The sequence below is a fragment of the Lissotriton helveticus genome, chromosome 11 (assembly GCF_964261635.1).
Source record: "Lissotriton helveticus chromosome 11, aLisHel1.1, whole genome shotgun sequence".
Lineage (NCBI taxonomy): Eukaryota > Metazoa > Chordata > Amphibia > Caudata > Salamandridae > Lissotriton > Lissotriton helveticus.
Genome location: NC_136072.1, coordinates 1,047,941,412 through 1,047,957,083, shown reverse-complemented (window position 1 = coordinate 1,047,957,083; position 15,672 = coordinate 1,047,941,412). Strand labels below are relative to the sequence as shown.

The 15,672-nt window shown below is 41.4% G+C and overlaps 1 protein-coding gene across 8 annotated transcripts in view; it reads left to right on the top strand.

Annotated features, from left to right (window-relative positions):
- The window catches only part of KDM2B (lysine demethylase 2B), a 1,129,854-nt gene that overhangs the window by 184,588 nt on the left and 929,594 nt on the right, over positions 1–15,672 (top strand). For all 8 annotated transcript variants that reach the window (XM_078667529.1, XM_078667528.1, XM_078667527.1 and 5 more), the window contains one exon: positions 11,052–11,230. In XM_078667529.1, coding sequence (XP_078523655.1) covers positions 11,052–11,230 — 179 coding nt within the window. The remainder of the gene's footprint in view (positions 1–11,051; positions 11,231–15,672) is intronic.

Genomic DNA, 15,672 nt, shown 5'->3' with positions numbered 1-15,672 from the left:
GGAGCCACTGATGTATTACACGTATATGACAAGAATTTTTTAATGGACCCCGTGAAGGCCAGTGATCTCGAGACTTAAGGATACTGGGCTTAATACCTCATTTGGTCCCTCTAGGGAGGAATTTGCCTCTCGCCATGGTGATTGCAAGAACAAGTCCTTGATCTCCAGCTTCCCTCGGTGGAGGTTTGAAAACGTACTCACTGAGGTCCTGCAGCCAGGGCAAACTGCTTCGGAACCACTGCTCCCATTCAGTGAAGCCCTCATAAGCGTGCTATAGAGCACAGGCCATTTCTTTGGGTCCCATCATTTTTTATGTTAATAAAAGATGCTTTTTACTTTGAACTTTATGAATTTGATTATTTGCTAACAATGCTAAATGCATTACTGTAGAGACGTTGAAGACATCAAAAATATTTTCTCTGGGACCCATATGTAACCTTACTGTAAACTAAGATCAAACTTCTTATTGTTGAGTACATAGTTTCAATTATATGGGTGCAGAACCCTATTATTTAAATACATGTTTGGTGGTATAGCACTGTGCGATTAGTAACACAAAGAGAGTTTATTACAAAAAATACCACTTTTCTATTGAAAAGGTGAATTTCCTTAACATGCAATAATCCTCATTATTCACTGACAGACGAGACGTGTTTGGCAGACGAGAGCAGTCGAGTGCGTCTTCCACCCACCGAGAGCCACTGCGAGGAGCAGAGCGGAGAGTGAGGAGCAAGAAGCGGCAGCGCGGCAGCGCGGCAGAGAGTGGCCGTAGTGAGCCACAGCGAGCTGCCGTTGCCGGGAGAAGCAAGCCGCCACTACCGGAAAAAGCGAGCAAGCCACCATTACCGGGAGGAGTGAGCCGCCGCAGCGAGCCGCCAACATCTTGAGTCAATCCTGTTTGTGCACTGTTTGTGCACTGTTTGTTGGTGGTCGGCGGTCTGCGGCTGGGTCTCGCGGGGGGGTGCCACTGCCCCCGCTGACAAGGGCGCCCCGCTGGGAACCAGCCTCTGTTTTGCTTGCTTTGCATAGTATTGACGAGAGCCGCGAGGAGCCCCACGCATATTGTGAGACCCAAGGAATAGAAAAGAACGATCAAGTCAAGTGAATCAAGTGAAGTCAGCCTGTTGCATGTTGAGCCCTCTGCCCCCTCCCCCCACCCCCACTGTTGCTGAGCCCCGCCTTCGCCTGTGTTGTGGGTGCTGAACTCACTGTTGGCGGCTGGTGCGGTTCCGGTTTCGGAGCTGAGGCGAGGCGAGGCGGGACGCGAGTGTGGGCGCGGGCGCTGGGCAGCTGCGCCTGTGTGTGGTTGCCGGGAGCCGCCGAGCCGCCAAGCCATTGCCAGTGTTGATTGCGGGAGAGCGGATTAAGTCCGTCACTTGGTCTCCCTTATCCTGGTGTCGGCGGGGCAGAACGGTTGTGAGGAGGACCGTCCCGGACCTGCTGCCGGAGCCAGCTGGGTGTGGCTGTGTGTGTATTCTCTCTGCCAAAGCAAAGCAGCGGTGATCCGGCCCGCCACCCGGCGCCGGCATTTTTGGCTCCCCTTTGCTGTCGGTGTCAGCAGAGTGAGACGGCTACGGGGGACAGGGAGTCAAGCCCGCCCTTGGCCCACCTCTTGGCCCAACCCCCCATTAGAGGGTCACAAATCTCAATTCAACTAAACAACTACAGGAAGGGTGGCAACAGCGGTTGGCGAGGCGGGCCGATTGGCCTGCCTGAAGCAGATATTGAGTGTTTTATAAAACCAAAGCAAGTGAAATATAGCCTAATCGCATCACGCTGCGTTGAACACCAACGGCCGGATGCAAAATAGTTGGAGCAAGCAGAGGATAGCATGAGGTCAGGTCACGTCCGGGGCAATAAAATGGTTAAAAGGGAGACAAAAAAATGAAAGCGAACAACCAAGATGCTTGAGGAGGCAAGGGACGAAATATTATCAGAAACCGGGCTGGTAACCCAGAAGAACTGTTCCCTTATAGAAATACCTGTAGATGAAAACACTTCTGGGTTAAAAAAGAGTGGGCAATCACTAAATTTGGAGACAAGTAACAAACTAAAAAAAAGGCAATTTTCGTATCAACCAACAATCTACACAAAATGTTGCTTTCTGAAAAATGCGGGGGATACTCTACTTTCAACCACAAGAGATATACCAGGCCTTCAATCACCTCTTCAGCCTTTACAATCAAATCAATCACCACAAATTACTGAAGAACAGAAAATAACTTATAAAAGGGGAAGTCCCAGCACAAAAAGAAATGCTAGTATAGTAGCCTCTAGCCCCTTACAAATAACATCAACTCCTCAACATAACAAAACTCGGATGAGCTCCGAAATTACAGGCAAAATACAGACAGGGGATGTCAAGATAGTCCAAGTACACAGGCAAAATGAATCAAATGAGATGTCCAATGATGTCCAAGGAGAAAATCAAGAAAATAGCCTTGATTCGACTGGCGATAGTGGACCAACATATAGCAACAACAGAATTGGCAACTGTGCTATAATCAATGTACCAACGATCCATAGCCTAATAAGCCCGCGTGAAAAAACGCTGCTCAGGAGCACTGACCCCAACCAAACAAGGAACAGGGAGGTGCGTGAAGGAACAGAATTTAAAATGGCTCCGCCCACCCTAATATTAAACAAGCAAACGCCAAATCATCAATTTGAGCCAAACGGTGGGGGGGAGAGAAACAAAGAGCTGATGTCAGCGAAAAACTTAGAAACAACAGAAGAGACAGAGATCTCCTCATACCTCGGAACAGAAGAATGGGAAGACCTTATGGCCGCCTACACCCAAGACAAAAGCAGGAGTGAGCTTACTGCCAAAACTCTGGAAAAGATAATTGAACACAATCAGGAATCACATGAGGGGGGAGAAACAAATGAAGACCAAAATGAGACAAAAAATCCAGCTTGTGTGGAGGGATCACCAAAAAACTCAACCCAGGGAACGGCGTGGCCTAGCTTGTTAAAAACAATGCAACTATTGGTATAAGCACTCCACTACCAGTCAGATAAGATGGATACCCAGCTGATGCTTTTAGATACCCTGGCTGTTTTTGTGGTTGCCATCGATGGGAAACTGGGTCCAATAAATACATTCTTACAAAAAAAGCATGACCAATCCCAAAATAAGATTCCGGGTTGTGGATGTGGCCCATTCATCGACAAACTGGCCTCACTACCAGTAATTTTGAGCGACCTATGTACACAACTTAAAAAGCCCTTGCGAGGGAAAGAGAGACATTTGTATGATGGACAAACTGATGCTGAAATAGATAAGCATTCCTTTGAAAGCTGCATTGTGAATAAAACAGACAAAATGAAAAGCACAGGAACTCCAAAAATCATTAAAAACATATGCCCTGGGGCAAAGGACACACAGAATCACAAGACCCGAAAAGAAGAGGCCAAAGAGACTAAAACAGCAGATGATCAACTGCCATTAGTATCAAAGGAAGACAAGGTTGACATACAATTGAATGCAAAACAAAGGCGTGCGAAAAAGCGTAAAGGCAGAAATTAAAAAATAAATTTAGATCAAGAAGAATTTAAGCGTCTTTTCGGGTCGACGCCACAGTCTGACCAAGGTGAATCCGAATCCATAAACGACATTTACACAAATGAAGAAGGGGAGCCCAATAAAGACACCAATAAGAATGAAGAAGGAGAAGTTCCGCATCAGGAAGAAGCTAGCAGGCTTTCTCGACCAATAATAAAAGAAAACAAATTCAAAGAGCCAGTCCAGAGCCAACAAGTAAAGCTTAACATCATGAATCGTTCGATTATTAACATTACAAGGAATACTACTGAAACAAATGGAATAAGGCTTGGGAGAGAAAGCGACCAGCATACACTATCTAAATCACCAGGAAATGTAACGTGGGGTGATTATAAAGAGTCAAATGACAGCGAACTGGCTTCTAGCAGACAATCATCTATATTTACACATTTGAGGGTAAGCCTGAGAGATGAGATCCAGGTACATGTAAGGGGTGCGGGAAGGGAGCTAGCTGTCCTCGGCCATGGAGAGGAGGACCAAAAGTCAAACACAAGAGGACAACAAAGACTCTGTCAGAAAGTGAGCGTCGAAGCAGAATTCACTACACATCAAGCATTATTGAGAGCATCGCAAGGACATGAATCTGGACAAGGAAGTAATGACAACAAAAATAACAGGAGCCCTGAAGATGTAAGAAGTACAACAAATATTGTATGGTTTAACCCGGATTATATCTCGAAAGGTAGGCACGATATACTGAATAGAGGCAATATTTTACGGCTGCTATCTCACATTCCCTCCCTGGCTCGTGTGACCACCCTGGACCTGGTCTCAATCGAATTTATAACAGAAGATGGAACAACGGCGGAAAAAACAAAAGCAACATGGATAACATCTTTAGTTGCACATAAAATACTGGCAGAGATTCAAACCTTTAAAAATTGGGGGATAACAATAGCGCCTTATGTAAAACCAAAATATCCTGATCTATTAATTCCAGCAGTAATAGATGGAGAACAGAACTCCTTCAACAGATCCGGAATACCAGTACTTAGAGGAGCAATAGGGACAGACGGAGCAAGAAGCGTGGAAGATCTTAAAATTAGGGGACGTACTTTAGACGGCGCATTACCCTCAATAGGACCAATCGATCTAAGATGGATCGCCAGAACAATAAACAACCAGGTAAATTGACCAACAAACAAACACTCCAAATCAAGTGGGCATAACCATTTGATAATATGCTCGTGGAACATCAACGGCCTGGCCTCTAAAATGTCCAATTCAGATTTTGTCAGTTACATAAGATCTTTTGATGTTGTGACCCTTCAAGAAACATGGCAAGCAGAGCCACCGCACCTGCACGGTTTTCTACGTTTTTTCACCAGTGCAGTGAGAATAGCAAAATATGGACATCTTCAAGGGGGTCTAGTGACTTATGTTTCAGTCACAAGTGCCTATGAGATCAAAGAACTTGGACCAACCTCTCCTGATTTAAAGACAATAAATCTGTCCACCTCGAAATCAGGCAAGAAGGGCACACATCTTACATTGATCAACGTCTATATCCATCCAAAGAGGAAATTAAAGGTGGTGAAAGAATTATGTAAGTACCTGGAGGAATGCATAAACGATACACCATCAACAGATCTTATGATCACCGGGGATTTCAATCTTAATCTGATGGGAACCTCGACAGACGATGAGAACCATTATCAAAATATAGCCAGGGATATACCGCTCCAAGAGAGTTCAGAAATATCCAAATATTCCAAGATAGATAGGCAGACGTTAGAAAATCTCGAGTCCTATAACATCAGAGCACTAAATGGGAGATTTATCGGAGATAATCCGCCAGCATGTACATTTCACACAACAAGATTCAGTAAAATATTGGATTATACCTTTATGTTATTATCCTTATTTCATCAAATTGCCTGTTTTCAAATAGGGGGAAAAGCTGATAGTGATCACTGCCCACAGGAAATCATACTCAATATCGGCAAGCCTAAATTTGAGCTATCCTTGGTACTTAAAGATTCAATTTATACCATCATTTACAAAAGGATCAAGTACTCGACAGTGAATGATGGAGGCTTGCAAGAAAAGGTAAAGCAGCACTTTGATGGAAGAATTGGATCAAGCGAAGTTGAGAAATGGGAGAGTTTTCTAACAACTATGGCAGGTTACTCCACAAATCCAAAGCTCCAAAAGGGACAGAATGACAGCAAGACGATACCTTTTACGAAAGAATATAAAGTGAAGATTAAGCACACAAAAAAACGTATCTTTCACACAATGCGTCAACTTAGGTATTCTCCAATGGATACGGCGAAATATGACCTTTTACGAGAATTAAAAGCAACTTTGAAAAAAACTAAATGGGAAGCGAACAGAGCAATGGAGGACAGCATGTGGGCAAAACTACATGCAGATACCAAGCAGAATGACGGGGCAAGATTTTGGAAAACCATCAATTCCTTTATAAAACCAAGGCATGACGGAGTCTCCTCCAATATCACCGAAGGAGTATGGGCAAACCATCTTAAAGATCATTTTAAACAACATAGAGACTTTAATTTGGAGACAGAAATTGATAACAACAAATCAAAGCCACTGCACGGGATTCTCTACAATCAAGAAGGCCGTATTGCAACTACGAACATAGGAGTGATAAACCTACAAAAAATAATTACACGCCAAATCAAAAAAGGAAGAAGAGAGGGGGCGCCAGGCCCGAATGGGATCCCTCCCATTCTTTACAAAGAGAATGAAAGTGAATGGGCCGCAGCACTCGAGCCATTATTTTTGGAAATTAAACAGTTCAATATACTACCTGGTTCCTGGAAAGGCTCTATTATTTCTCCAATATTTAAGTCAGGGGACAAGTCTCTACCACGTAACTATAGATTGGTCGCCCTTATGGATAACGAGGCAAAGTATTTTGCTATGATACTTTTGGAGGAATTGCAGGCCTGGGCTACAGAAAAATCCCTAATTCCTGTTAATCAGACGGGTTTTGCTAAATCGGTCAGAACAACAACCAATATTTTAACTATGGGTCTGCTAATTGACAAAGCCAAAACTACTAAAATGCCAATCCACTTGTGCTTTATAGATTACAAGGCTGCTTTCGACCATATCAATCGGAATCTTTTATGGTCCAAACTGAAGAGGTGGGGGATAAAAGGGCCATTGCTAGACCTTCTGATTAATTTGCATACTGAAATATGGATTCAGGTGAAGCTGGGCGACGGCTCCCACTTGTCAAGACGTATTCCAACCAATAAGGGTCTCAAACAGGGATGTGTTCTGGCCCCAAAGCTGTTTTACTTGTTTTTAGGAGACCTTATTCCGATTCTTAATAGCTGCAATTCTCATGCACCGAAATTAGGAGGACTAATACTACCAACGCTACTTTATGCGGATGACATAGTTCTAATCAGCCATACAAAAATAGGGCTGCAAAATCTTGTGGATGCCACACAGATAATACTCTGATGCAAACCAATTGACGATAAATCTGGAGAAGACTCAGACAATGTCAATTAACAAGAAAGGGAAAAATCCATACGGCTCGTTCTGGAACAGCATCCGTATAGAAGATACAAAAGTGTATAAGTATCTAGGAGTTAAAATTGACAATGGTGGCCAGTTTACTACCCAGAAAGCCAGCATCCTAGGTAAAGGCATTGCTATAGCAATTTCTCTAAAAAAAACTAAATAGCAGGCTTACCAGTCCATCTCTTCTGCCCCTGTCACAAGTTATACGAGCCAAACTCTTGCCCACAATTACTTATACGAGCGAAGTACAGAGAGGAAGAGATGCAGCGATTTTGGATAAAACTGTGACAGCTGTATATAGGATCATTTTCAGCCTGCCAAAATATACTTCCCCGGCTCAAATTAGGCTAGAGTTTGGCGACCAGAAACAGCTTCTGGCAAGACAGGGGGCGTACATACCCACTTGGGACAAAGTCCAGAAGGCCAAAAAGGGAACCTTAAACGACTACTTATGGTCGGAATTAGAGCAAAATCCAGCCTCGACATCCTCTAAGTTTTTGAAAAACAGCCTGGCGAACCTAGGCTTGCAGCAGCTGTGGAGTACCCCTACTAATCATCAACGGTTAAAAGATTAGTAAAGAAAATAATTAAACATCTTTCATGGATTAAAGAGAAGGCGTCTCTTGATAAGAGTTCACATTGATGGATACCCCTAAACTCCTACTCTAAACAAGGTCAACCGAGCTACCTTGACTTGGGGTACCCAAAAACTACAAAACTGAAGGTTTTAAAGTACAGATTGGGCCTGCTACCTTGTATATGCCATTTTCCACACTGGCTTAAGGATAAAGCGGGATCCCTCTGTCGCTTATGTGGCATGGCGCCTGAGGACATGCCACACTTGTTGTGTTCCTGCGACCAATTGCTGGAGGAACTGAAACGTTTGTTAAAATTTCAATTTAACCAGCGAGGAATACGCTCACGAAGACATGCAGTTCTTGCCTGCTTTGCACCCAATGACCCGCAGTTGAACTGTAGTTTGGTGAAGTTCATGAGGTGGTGGAAAAGAAGATGTTGAAACTTGACCCTTCATTAAGCTCTTAAAGGATTCTAAATCAAGCTGAATCTCATTTAATAATGTTTGTTTAAAAAGTATTAATTCTATGAAGGTGGTGGAAAAGAGGATGTTGAAACTCGACCCTTCATTAAGCTCTTAAAGGATATTAAAATCAAGCTGAATCTTAATTAATAAAGTTCGTTAAAATTTATTAATTCCAAGATTTTAAATAGGAAATCTGAAATAGAATATATATTATTTTTATGCAGATGCAATTTTATGGTTATGGTGAAAAATGTATCGTGTGCCGAAGGAATTTTTTAATGGTGATATTGCAATGTTTTTAATTAACTATGCAAAATAAATGTACTTACTTACTTACTTACTTACTTAACATGGAATAGTGTCTTAATGACCAGTAGAAGATATCAAATATGCTGAAAGGGTTTCAATTAGTGCTCAAGAGTTACTGATTTTCCCTTCTTCACAGATTTCTGTTAAACTTTACACATGCTTATGCAGTCTGTTGAATATGAAAATTACATCAGTCAGTGGAGTGATGACACATGACAAAGAATCAAAGATTTGAAACAGGTCCATCTGACATAAGTTTCAGTCTTCAGTCATTTATATAATATACAAATCTAGCCATGAGTCTCAGCCATGAGTCTCAGCCATATGAAAGTATTTTTGGTCAATGTAATCCATCTGGCAGGCAGAGGGGGAGGGTATATCTATGGCTAAGCTACAATACGAAGCTGGTCAAGGAACTTCACAGGAGCAAACCAGGTTCTCCCTGAGGGTTTTCACTGGTTTATTTTTTTTTGTGGCTTGGCCATGCACAAAGAATTATTGTTTTGAAGCAGTGAATGGTTACATGGGAATAATATTTCAGACCATATTTATGAAATAATGTTGTCGTTCCGCACTTCAACAAATACTTCAGGATGTTCAAGACACTGCTAAGTATGTCATCAGATCAGGTTTGGACACTACTGTCTGTCTGGGAAGTACAGTTAGTACCAGCATGGTGCTTCGGCGTCACTCATGGATAGAGCAATGGGTTTCTCCAGTGATGTCCAACAGCCCCTTATGGACTTGTCATTTGATGGTACTTCTTTCTTTGGAGACCAGGCACATTTGAACTAGAGCGCTTAAAAAAAACAAGGCAACAGTACGCTCTTTTGGTCTTGCACCACATGTTCAACAGGTTTCCCAACAATATTGCCCCTTTTAAGGCTTTGGAAGTGGGTTGCTGCACATGTCACACCTGACTCCTTCACAGAGGCTCACTTTTATTGGAGGCATCCTGGCCACTGTGCTGTTTTGAGCCTTCCTTCCGCCTCAACAAATCTAGGATATTCAGGCTATGATCCCGATGTTTCAACTTTTGACCTTGGTCTTATTGAGAAAGGTTCTGAGGCTTTTTGGCCTCCTGCACCCTGCTAGTGGACTGTGCTAGGTGGCACATGTGGTCTGTGCAGTGGTATCTAAAGTCTCATTGAATTCAGCACCATATGAAATTCGCAGATTCAATCCAGGTGTCAGAAAAGACTGTGAAAGATCTACACAGTTGGCAGACTCTCTCCCTATCACACTCACACCCACACAGAACTGACAGTTGAGACAGATATATCATTGCTGGGATGGGAAGCCGTCTGAGAGAGGTAGATATTGGAGGATCCAGGTCTCCAACTGAAACTGGTCCCCACATCAACCTGCTGGAGTTGTGGGCGATCCTCTTGGCACTAAAGGGTTTCCTCCCATCCATGAAGGGGGGAACAGGTGCAAGTTCTTACAGAACAACACCATTGTCATGTGAAATTGCACCAAGTGGGGTGGGGTCATGGGTTCTGTGCCAGGAGGCTTTAAGCCTCTGGTATGGACTGAGTAGTCCAGGCATCTCTCTGATTGTACAACACCTGGCAGGATCTTTAAACGCTGGTGCGGATGAACTAAGCTGGCATTTACTAGTGGATCACAAATGATGGCTGCACTCCAAAGTGGCGCAGGGCTTCTTCCAGCAGTAGGGGAACCCTGTAGCCATATTTTCGCCATCACAGAGAAAGCACAGTGTCCAAATTTTTGCGCTTCAGCGTTTTCAAGGCAATTCTCCCTCAGCAATGCCTTTCAGCCGGACCATAGCTTTGAACTCCTGTACACCTTCTGCCTCTATCTCTCCTGCCTAAAGTTCTGAAGAACATCAGGAACGACTTGGCCTAAGTCATCTTAGTGGCGACGGATTGGGTCAGGTGAGTATGGTACCCAGAACGTCTGGACACTGGGATGTGCCATCTGTCTTCAGATTCAGCTGCCTATTCTGGAGGAAGAAATAAAATAAATAGGAACTTTGTAATACATATAAACAATGAAAGAATCTGACATGTATTGTGAATGTGTATCAAACATGTATACAGAATGTGACAATCATCTTCACTTCATGTGCTTCTTTTATAGATATTTTTTATGTTCAATGTTAAAATAACAAATTTAAAAATACTGGTTTCTGAGAGTTTGTAAGGTATGCAGTTAAGTAATGTGTGCTTTAAACCCGCCTTAGTCAATTGATAGTTGGTTCTGAAGCCACGATAATTCAGAATAAATGTTATATTTCTCTGGTAATAGTTTAGCAGAAATCCACAAAATACAAATACCGATACAGAACAAAAACACAATCTCTGGATACTTTTACAATTCTGCATATTTTGCAAAGAAAACAAACCCACATTTAGTGTGTCCGTTTATTTGACTTAAAATGTTTTTGTAAAAAAAATCCCTTTCTCTACCTTTGCTTTTATTAACCGATTATTCAGTTTTTTATCCGATGTTTCCAATTGATATAAACTCTGAATCAAGAGTAATGACTTTTAAGATGCACGAATATAAAATTTGATGTTATAAATCATCTGTGGAGAATCACATTCTTTGCTGGTGCTTCACAACACCTAATGTTAATTAAGGAAAAGCCTTTTTCTGCTTTTTCAGGAAGTCGACGAAATGTGGATGTGATGGATGTCAACACGCAAAAGAACGTTGATATGAGCTTGGCTCAGTTTGTAAGATATTACGAAACATCAGAGATGGAACGAGAAAAGCTGTACAATGTCATCAGTTTGGAATTTAGCCACACAAAACTGGAGAAAGTAATCAAGCGACCGACAGTGGTAAAGCCCTTGTTTTAATGCCCATGCCCAAGTTGCGCACTAATGTATTAATACAACAAATTACAGGCATGTGAGCATTTTGCCTTAATATGACAATACCAGCTTCCTTTTATGATGTTGTTTTTCTTTTATTGGGGTTGAGGTGTCATTTCCCCTGCAGAGCTACTTTCTGGGTTCTGGCCCAAAATTAACCCGTCCCACCTAAATGGGATGTCCACACCAGCACAGCATGCTGGACATTTTGATAAGACTAAGTTGAAATTGTGCCCTGACCCCCAAAGAGCTATAGATCAGAAGTAGACCACATAGCGGTAGGTGCAATTCGGTATAGGCACAATACTGTAGGCCATTTTGGGTAATAGTGTGAGTAAAGGTAAGGATACCATGTGTTATCATTCTCCAGGTCTTAAACTGTCACCAGATAAACCAATCCTATCTCCTGAGGGGTTACTGCACCTTTTCATGTGCAAGAAATGGCATTATATCAAACCCCTTGTCATCTCCTTCCACTTACTTAGATCCTCTTCAAACTCTTTCCATTATGCAGAGACGGAAATCTTCACTTTTTCCAGTTTTACTGCCATATTAGCAGCCATGATCGTTTGTTGGTACTTATTTTTGAAATGCTTGGGCATGCTTCACCCAAAGTTACTATTTTTTCACGTTTATGGGTTTACTGCCTGATGGTGTGTGCTTGTAATCGAATTTATTCAAATATGTTTTGGTTCTTTTGATTGTTCGTCTTTTATTTGTTTTTTCCCTTTTGCATCTTTCTTTGTAAACCTTTACAACAGTCAAGTCAAAAACAGCTTTATTCGATTCTGTTAAAAAGCAATCATAAAAGCACAATAAATTTATAAAAGTACATTAAAAGACATCATAAAAGGGTGAGTCTGAATGGTAATTACATGTTATATACAGTTAATTCATAGTTTTCCTGAATTTGATTACAGATTTTAAGAACGATGAAACAAGGTGCATAATTAATTCATCTGCTAACATTTTTAGTTTCATCAAAGCAGTCCTACAGTGCCTTAAGCCCCAGTGTTTTAAGAGTGGAATCAAGAATCTCTTTCTTGGCAAGGTAAAACATTTACAAAAGAGTGTACAATGTAAGGTAGACTGTTTTGACACATTGTCACAGGGGCATAGATCCATATCTCTAGACCAGCAGTTTTGCACCGGGAATGTTATCAGTCTAAAGAAAGTGCCCCCCCTAAATCTAGTCAGTAACATGCGCGCGTAACAGCTTTGCACCTTAATCAGGTATTGCTGTAATCCCTGCCCTTGGTGGATCAAATGATAATCCATCACTGATATTTTACTTTTCTCAGCTAACCAGCGCTTACTCTCAAGAAACTGCAAGCATGTATGCTTTAGTTTCTTTCTGGGGACTGAGACTAGGCACTCCAGGGTATCAAAATAATCTGAGTGCCCGATATCAGTCAGGAATCCCTTCACATAGCTAAGCCAGGAAATCCTGTTGACCCCCTATAGGTCTAAGCAATCCAGTATCATGTCCCTGTTCAGACCTGTCTCCTCTGTTGACCACACTTTGTGCCACAGCAGAATGGGGTCAACTTTAAATAGGTCGGAAACATAATCTATGCCAAGTTCCTTGTGGCAAACAAGCGTTGAGGTGTTACGAGGGACAGCTAGTAGGTAGCGAAGAAATTTATTTTCTCCAAGCTGAATTAATTTAGGATCGATTATACCCCAGAGACCTGCGCCGTAAGTCGCAGTGGACACACATTTCGCTCTGAAAATGTCCAGAAGTACTGGAATTGGGCGTCCACCTAGTTTATTGGCAAAATATCTCACTGCCCCTACTGATCTGTTGAATATCATATTCCTTGACTCTAATGCCGAGGTCCACGTCCCCCTTTTGTCAAAGTTAATTCCCAAATATGAGAACATGTCCGCCATGGCTATTTTCGAACCTGAGAGAAAAATCTTGCATTTTGGGGGCTTCCTGGTAGCGCAGGACATTGTGAAGGTTTTACTAATATTTATTTTAAGACCTCTCTCTCACATGTCCCTAGAAAATGTGTTCACTGCTCTTTGTAAGCCCATTTGGGTTCTGTCCATAATAACTGCATCGTCTGCATATAGGAGTATCGGTACTGGGGATTTCTTGATCCTAGGATAATCAAACTGGTCTTCCGTGAGGTGGGATGCTACACTGTTTATATAAAGATTGAAAAGGAAGGGTGCTAATATGCATCCCTGCCTAACGCCCTTTTGAATGTCAAATTTGGCGGTACATTCGCCCTTTAATCCATACCTCACTCTAGCCCCAGCTCCCCTATATAGTTCTTTTATGAAGACTAGCAGATCTGGTTCTAGACCCAATTGCGCTAATGTGGACCATAATTTTTCGTGGTTCAGACAATCGAAGGCCGAACTTAGGTCCACAAAACATAAAAACAAATTTTCCTTTTTGGCCGTGATATACTTAGAGACAATTAATGCTAAATTCAGGCCTTGTTCTGTGGTATCAAGTCCAGCCCTGAACCCATATTGAAATTGTGAGAGAGCACCTTGATCTTCCACCCATGACTGCAGTCTGTTAAGTATGACTCTCCCCGCGACCTTCATTAGTGAATCCAGCAAAGATATAGGTCTATAACATTTTGGATCACTACGGTCGCCTTTTTTAAAAATTGGAATAGCAATGGCCTCTTGCCATGTAGTAAAAAACTCGTTCTTATTGGAGCTGTTTAGGACATTTGTTAAGAGTGGGGCCCATAGTTCTATTTAAAAAAAAAAAAAAATTTTATTGATTTTATTGCCAGTGGAAAAAAGCAAACAGAGAAGAAAAACCAATTCATACAAGGAGACAAAAACAGAGCAGACAATAAATATAAATTGATCGTAGTACATATTTGTAAGTTTACCCAGGCTTGATAATAAAAAAGAGAGAAAAGGAAAAATCTATCAGACAACATTGGGCAAACAAATAAAAGTACAACTAAAATAGATAAGCATTTCACAACCAATTCTTAATGGGTAGCCATATTTTTTGCCCCATCCCCTTTCTTCTAACACCTTTAAATTTATATACAGCTCTTTCTAGCTGATAGATATTCAGCATTTTAGATTGCCATTGACAGAATGCGGGTGGTTCAGCATCCAGCCAGCGAGATGTTATTGAATTGCGATAAACTGACATAGCTATAAATATAAGCCCTTCTTCAGCAATTGTTCTAGCAGTAATTTTTTCAGTTTCTATTCCAGTTATAACAAGTTCGGGTGTTAACACAATATCTACACCTAAAATAGTACTTAGAAAGGCTGGTATCTGAGATTGAAATAAGGTCAATTTTATACAATCAAACAGCATATGGCACAGGTTAGCCGCATTGTAGCCACAGCGACTACAATTCGCACCCTTCTGAGTTTTCCATTTGGATATATGCAATGGTGTATAATACAAATCGAACACTGACATATAATGTTGGCTCTTTAGTGAATCATTGAGAATTACTTTACTGCAGACTTCAAAAGATCTAATTAAGTCTACAGATTCCAGACCAAAAATTGTTTTCCATTTTCCTTCATAAGTATCTAAGTTATCCTCCATCATCTCTATGTATTTTTGGTATATTATACCAATCTTATATCCCAGCCGGCAACACTCCAACAAATCTATTGGTTTCATAGAATCTGATGTAATTAAGTTCTTCGCACTCAAAAAACTGCGAATCTGTAAGTATTTTAAAAAATCCACTTTATCTAAACCACATTTATTTTGTAGTAGAGTATATGATGCTAATTGCCCTTCGTGATATAATAGACCAAGTGTTTTTATATTTAAGCCCAACCATCTATGCATAACCGGGTCATTGAATATTTCGGGTAGCATGGGATTCTGTGAGAGAGGAGTGTAGTAATTAAGTTTTGGCAAAAGATGAAACATTTTGTTAATTTGCTTCCAGGTCCGGGCTGCGGTAATCATAATCTTGAATTTGTTTTTTTTATGATAACTGGGTTCTATTAACTTAAACACCCATTGCCGCGCATCAGCTCCGAGCAGCATTTCATAAATTGATGGACTCAGAGCTTCATCTAGACCATAATCTGGGAACATTAAAATGCCCATCTGTTTTAACATAACTGCCCAATAATATAGACGAAAACTAGGGACTCCTAAACTGCCTCTAAGTTTTGGAAGGATACACCATTTAAGTGCTTGTCTCGCTCTCCGGTAATCCCATAAGAACCTAGAAACACTATAATCTAGTTTATTAAAAAAGGAAGAGGAGAAAAGAAGAGGAATGGTGTGAAATAAATAAAGAAATTTTGATAATATAACCATTTTAATTACGTTGGTTCGCCCAATTAAAGATAGGTGTAAATTATTAAGCCGTTCCAAAGTCCTGTTAGTAGACTTTAGAAGAGGGTCTGTATTAAGCCCTACAATATCATCAACTGTAGGAGAT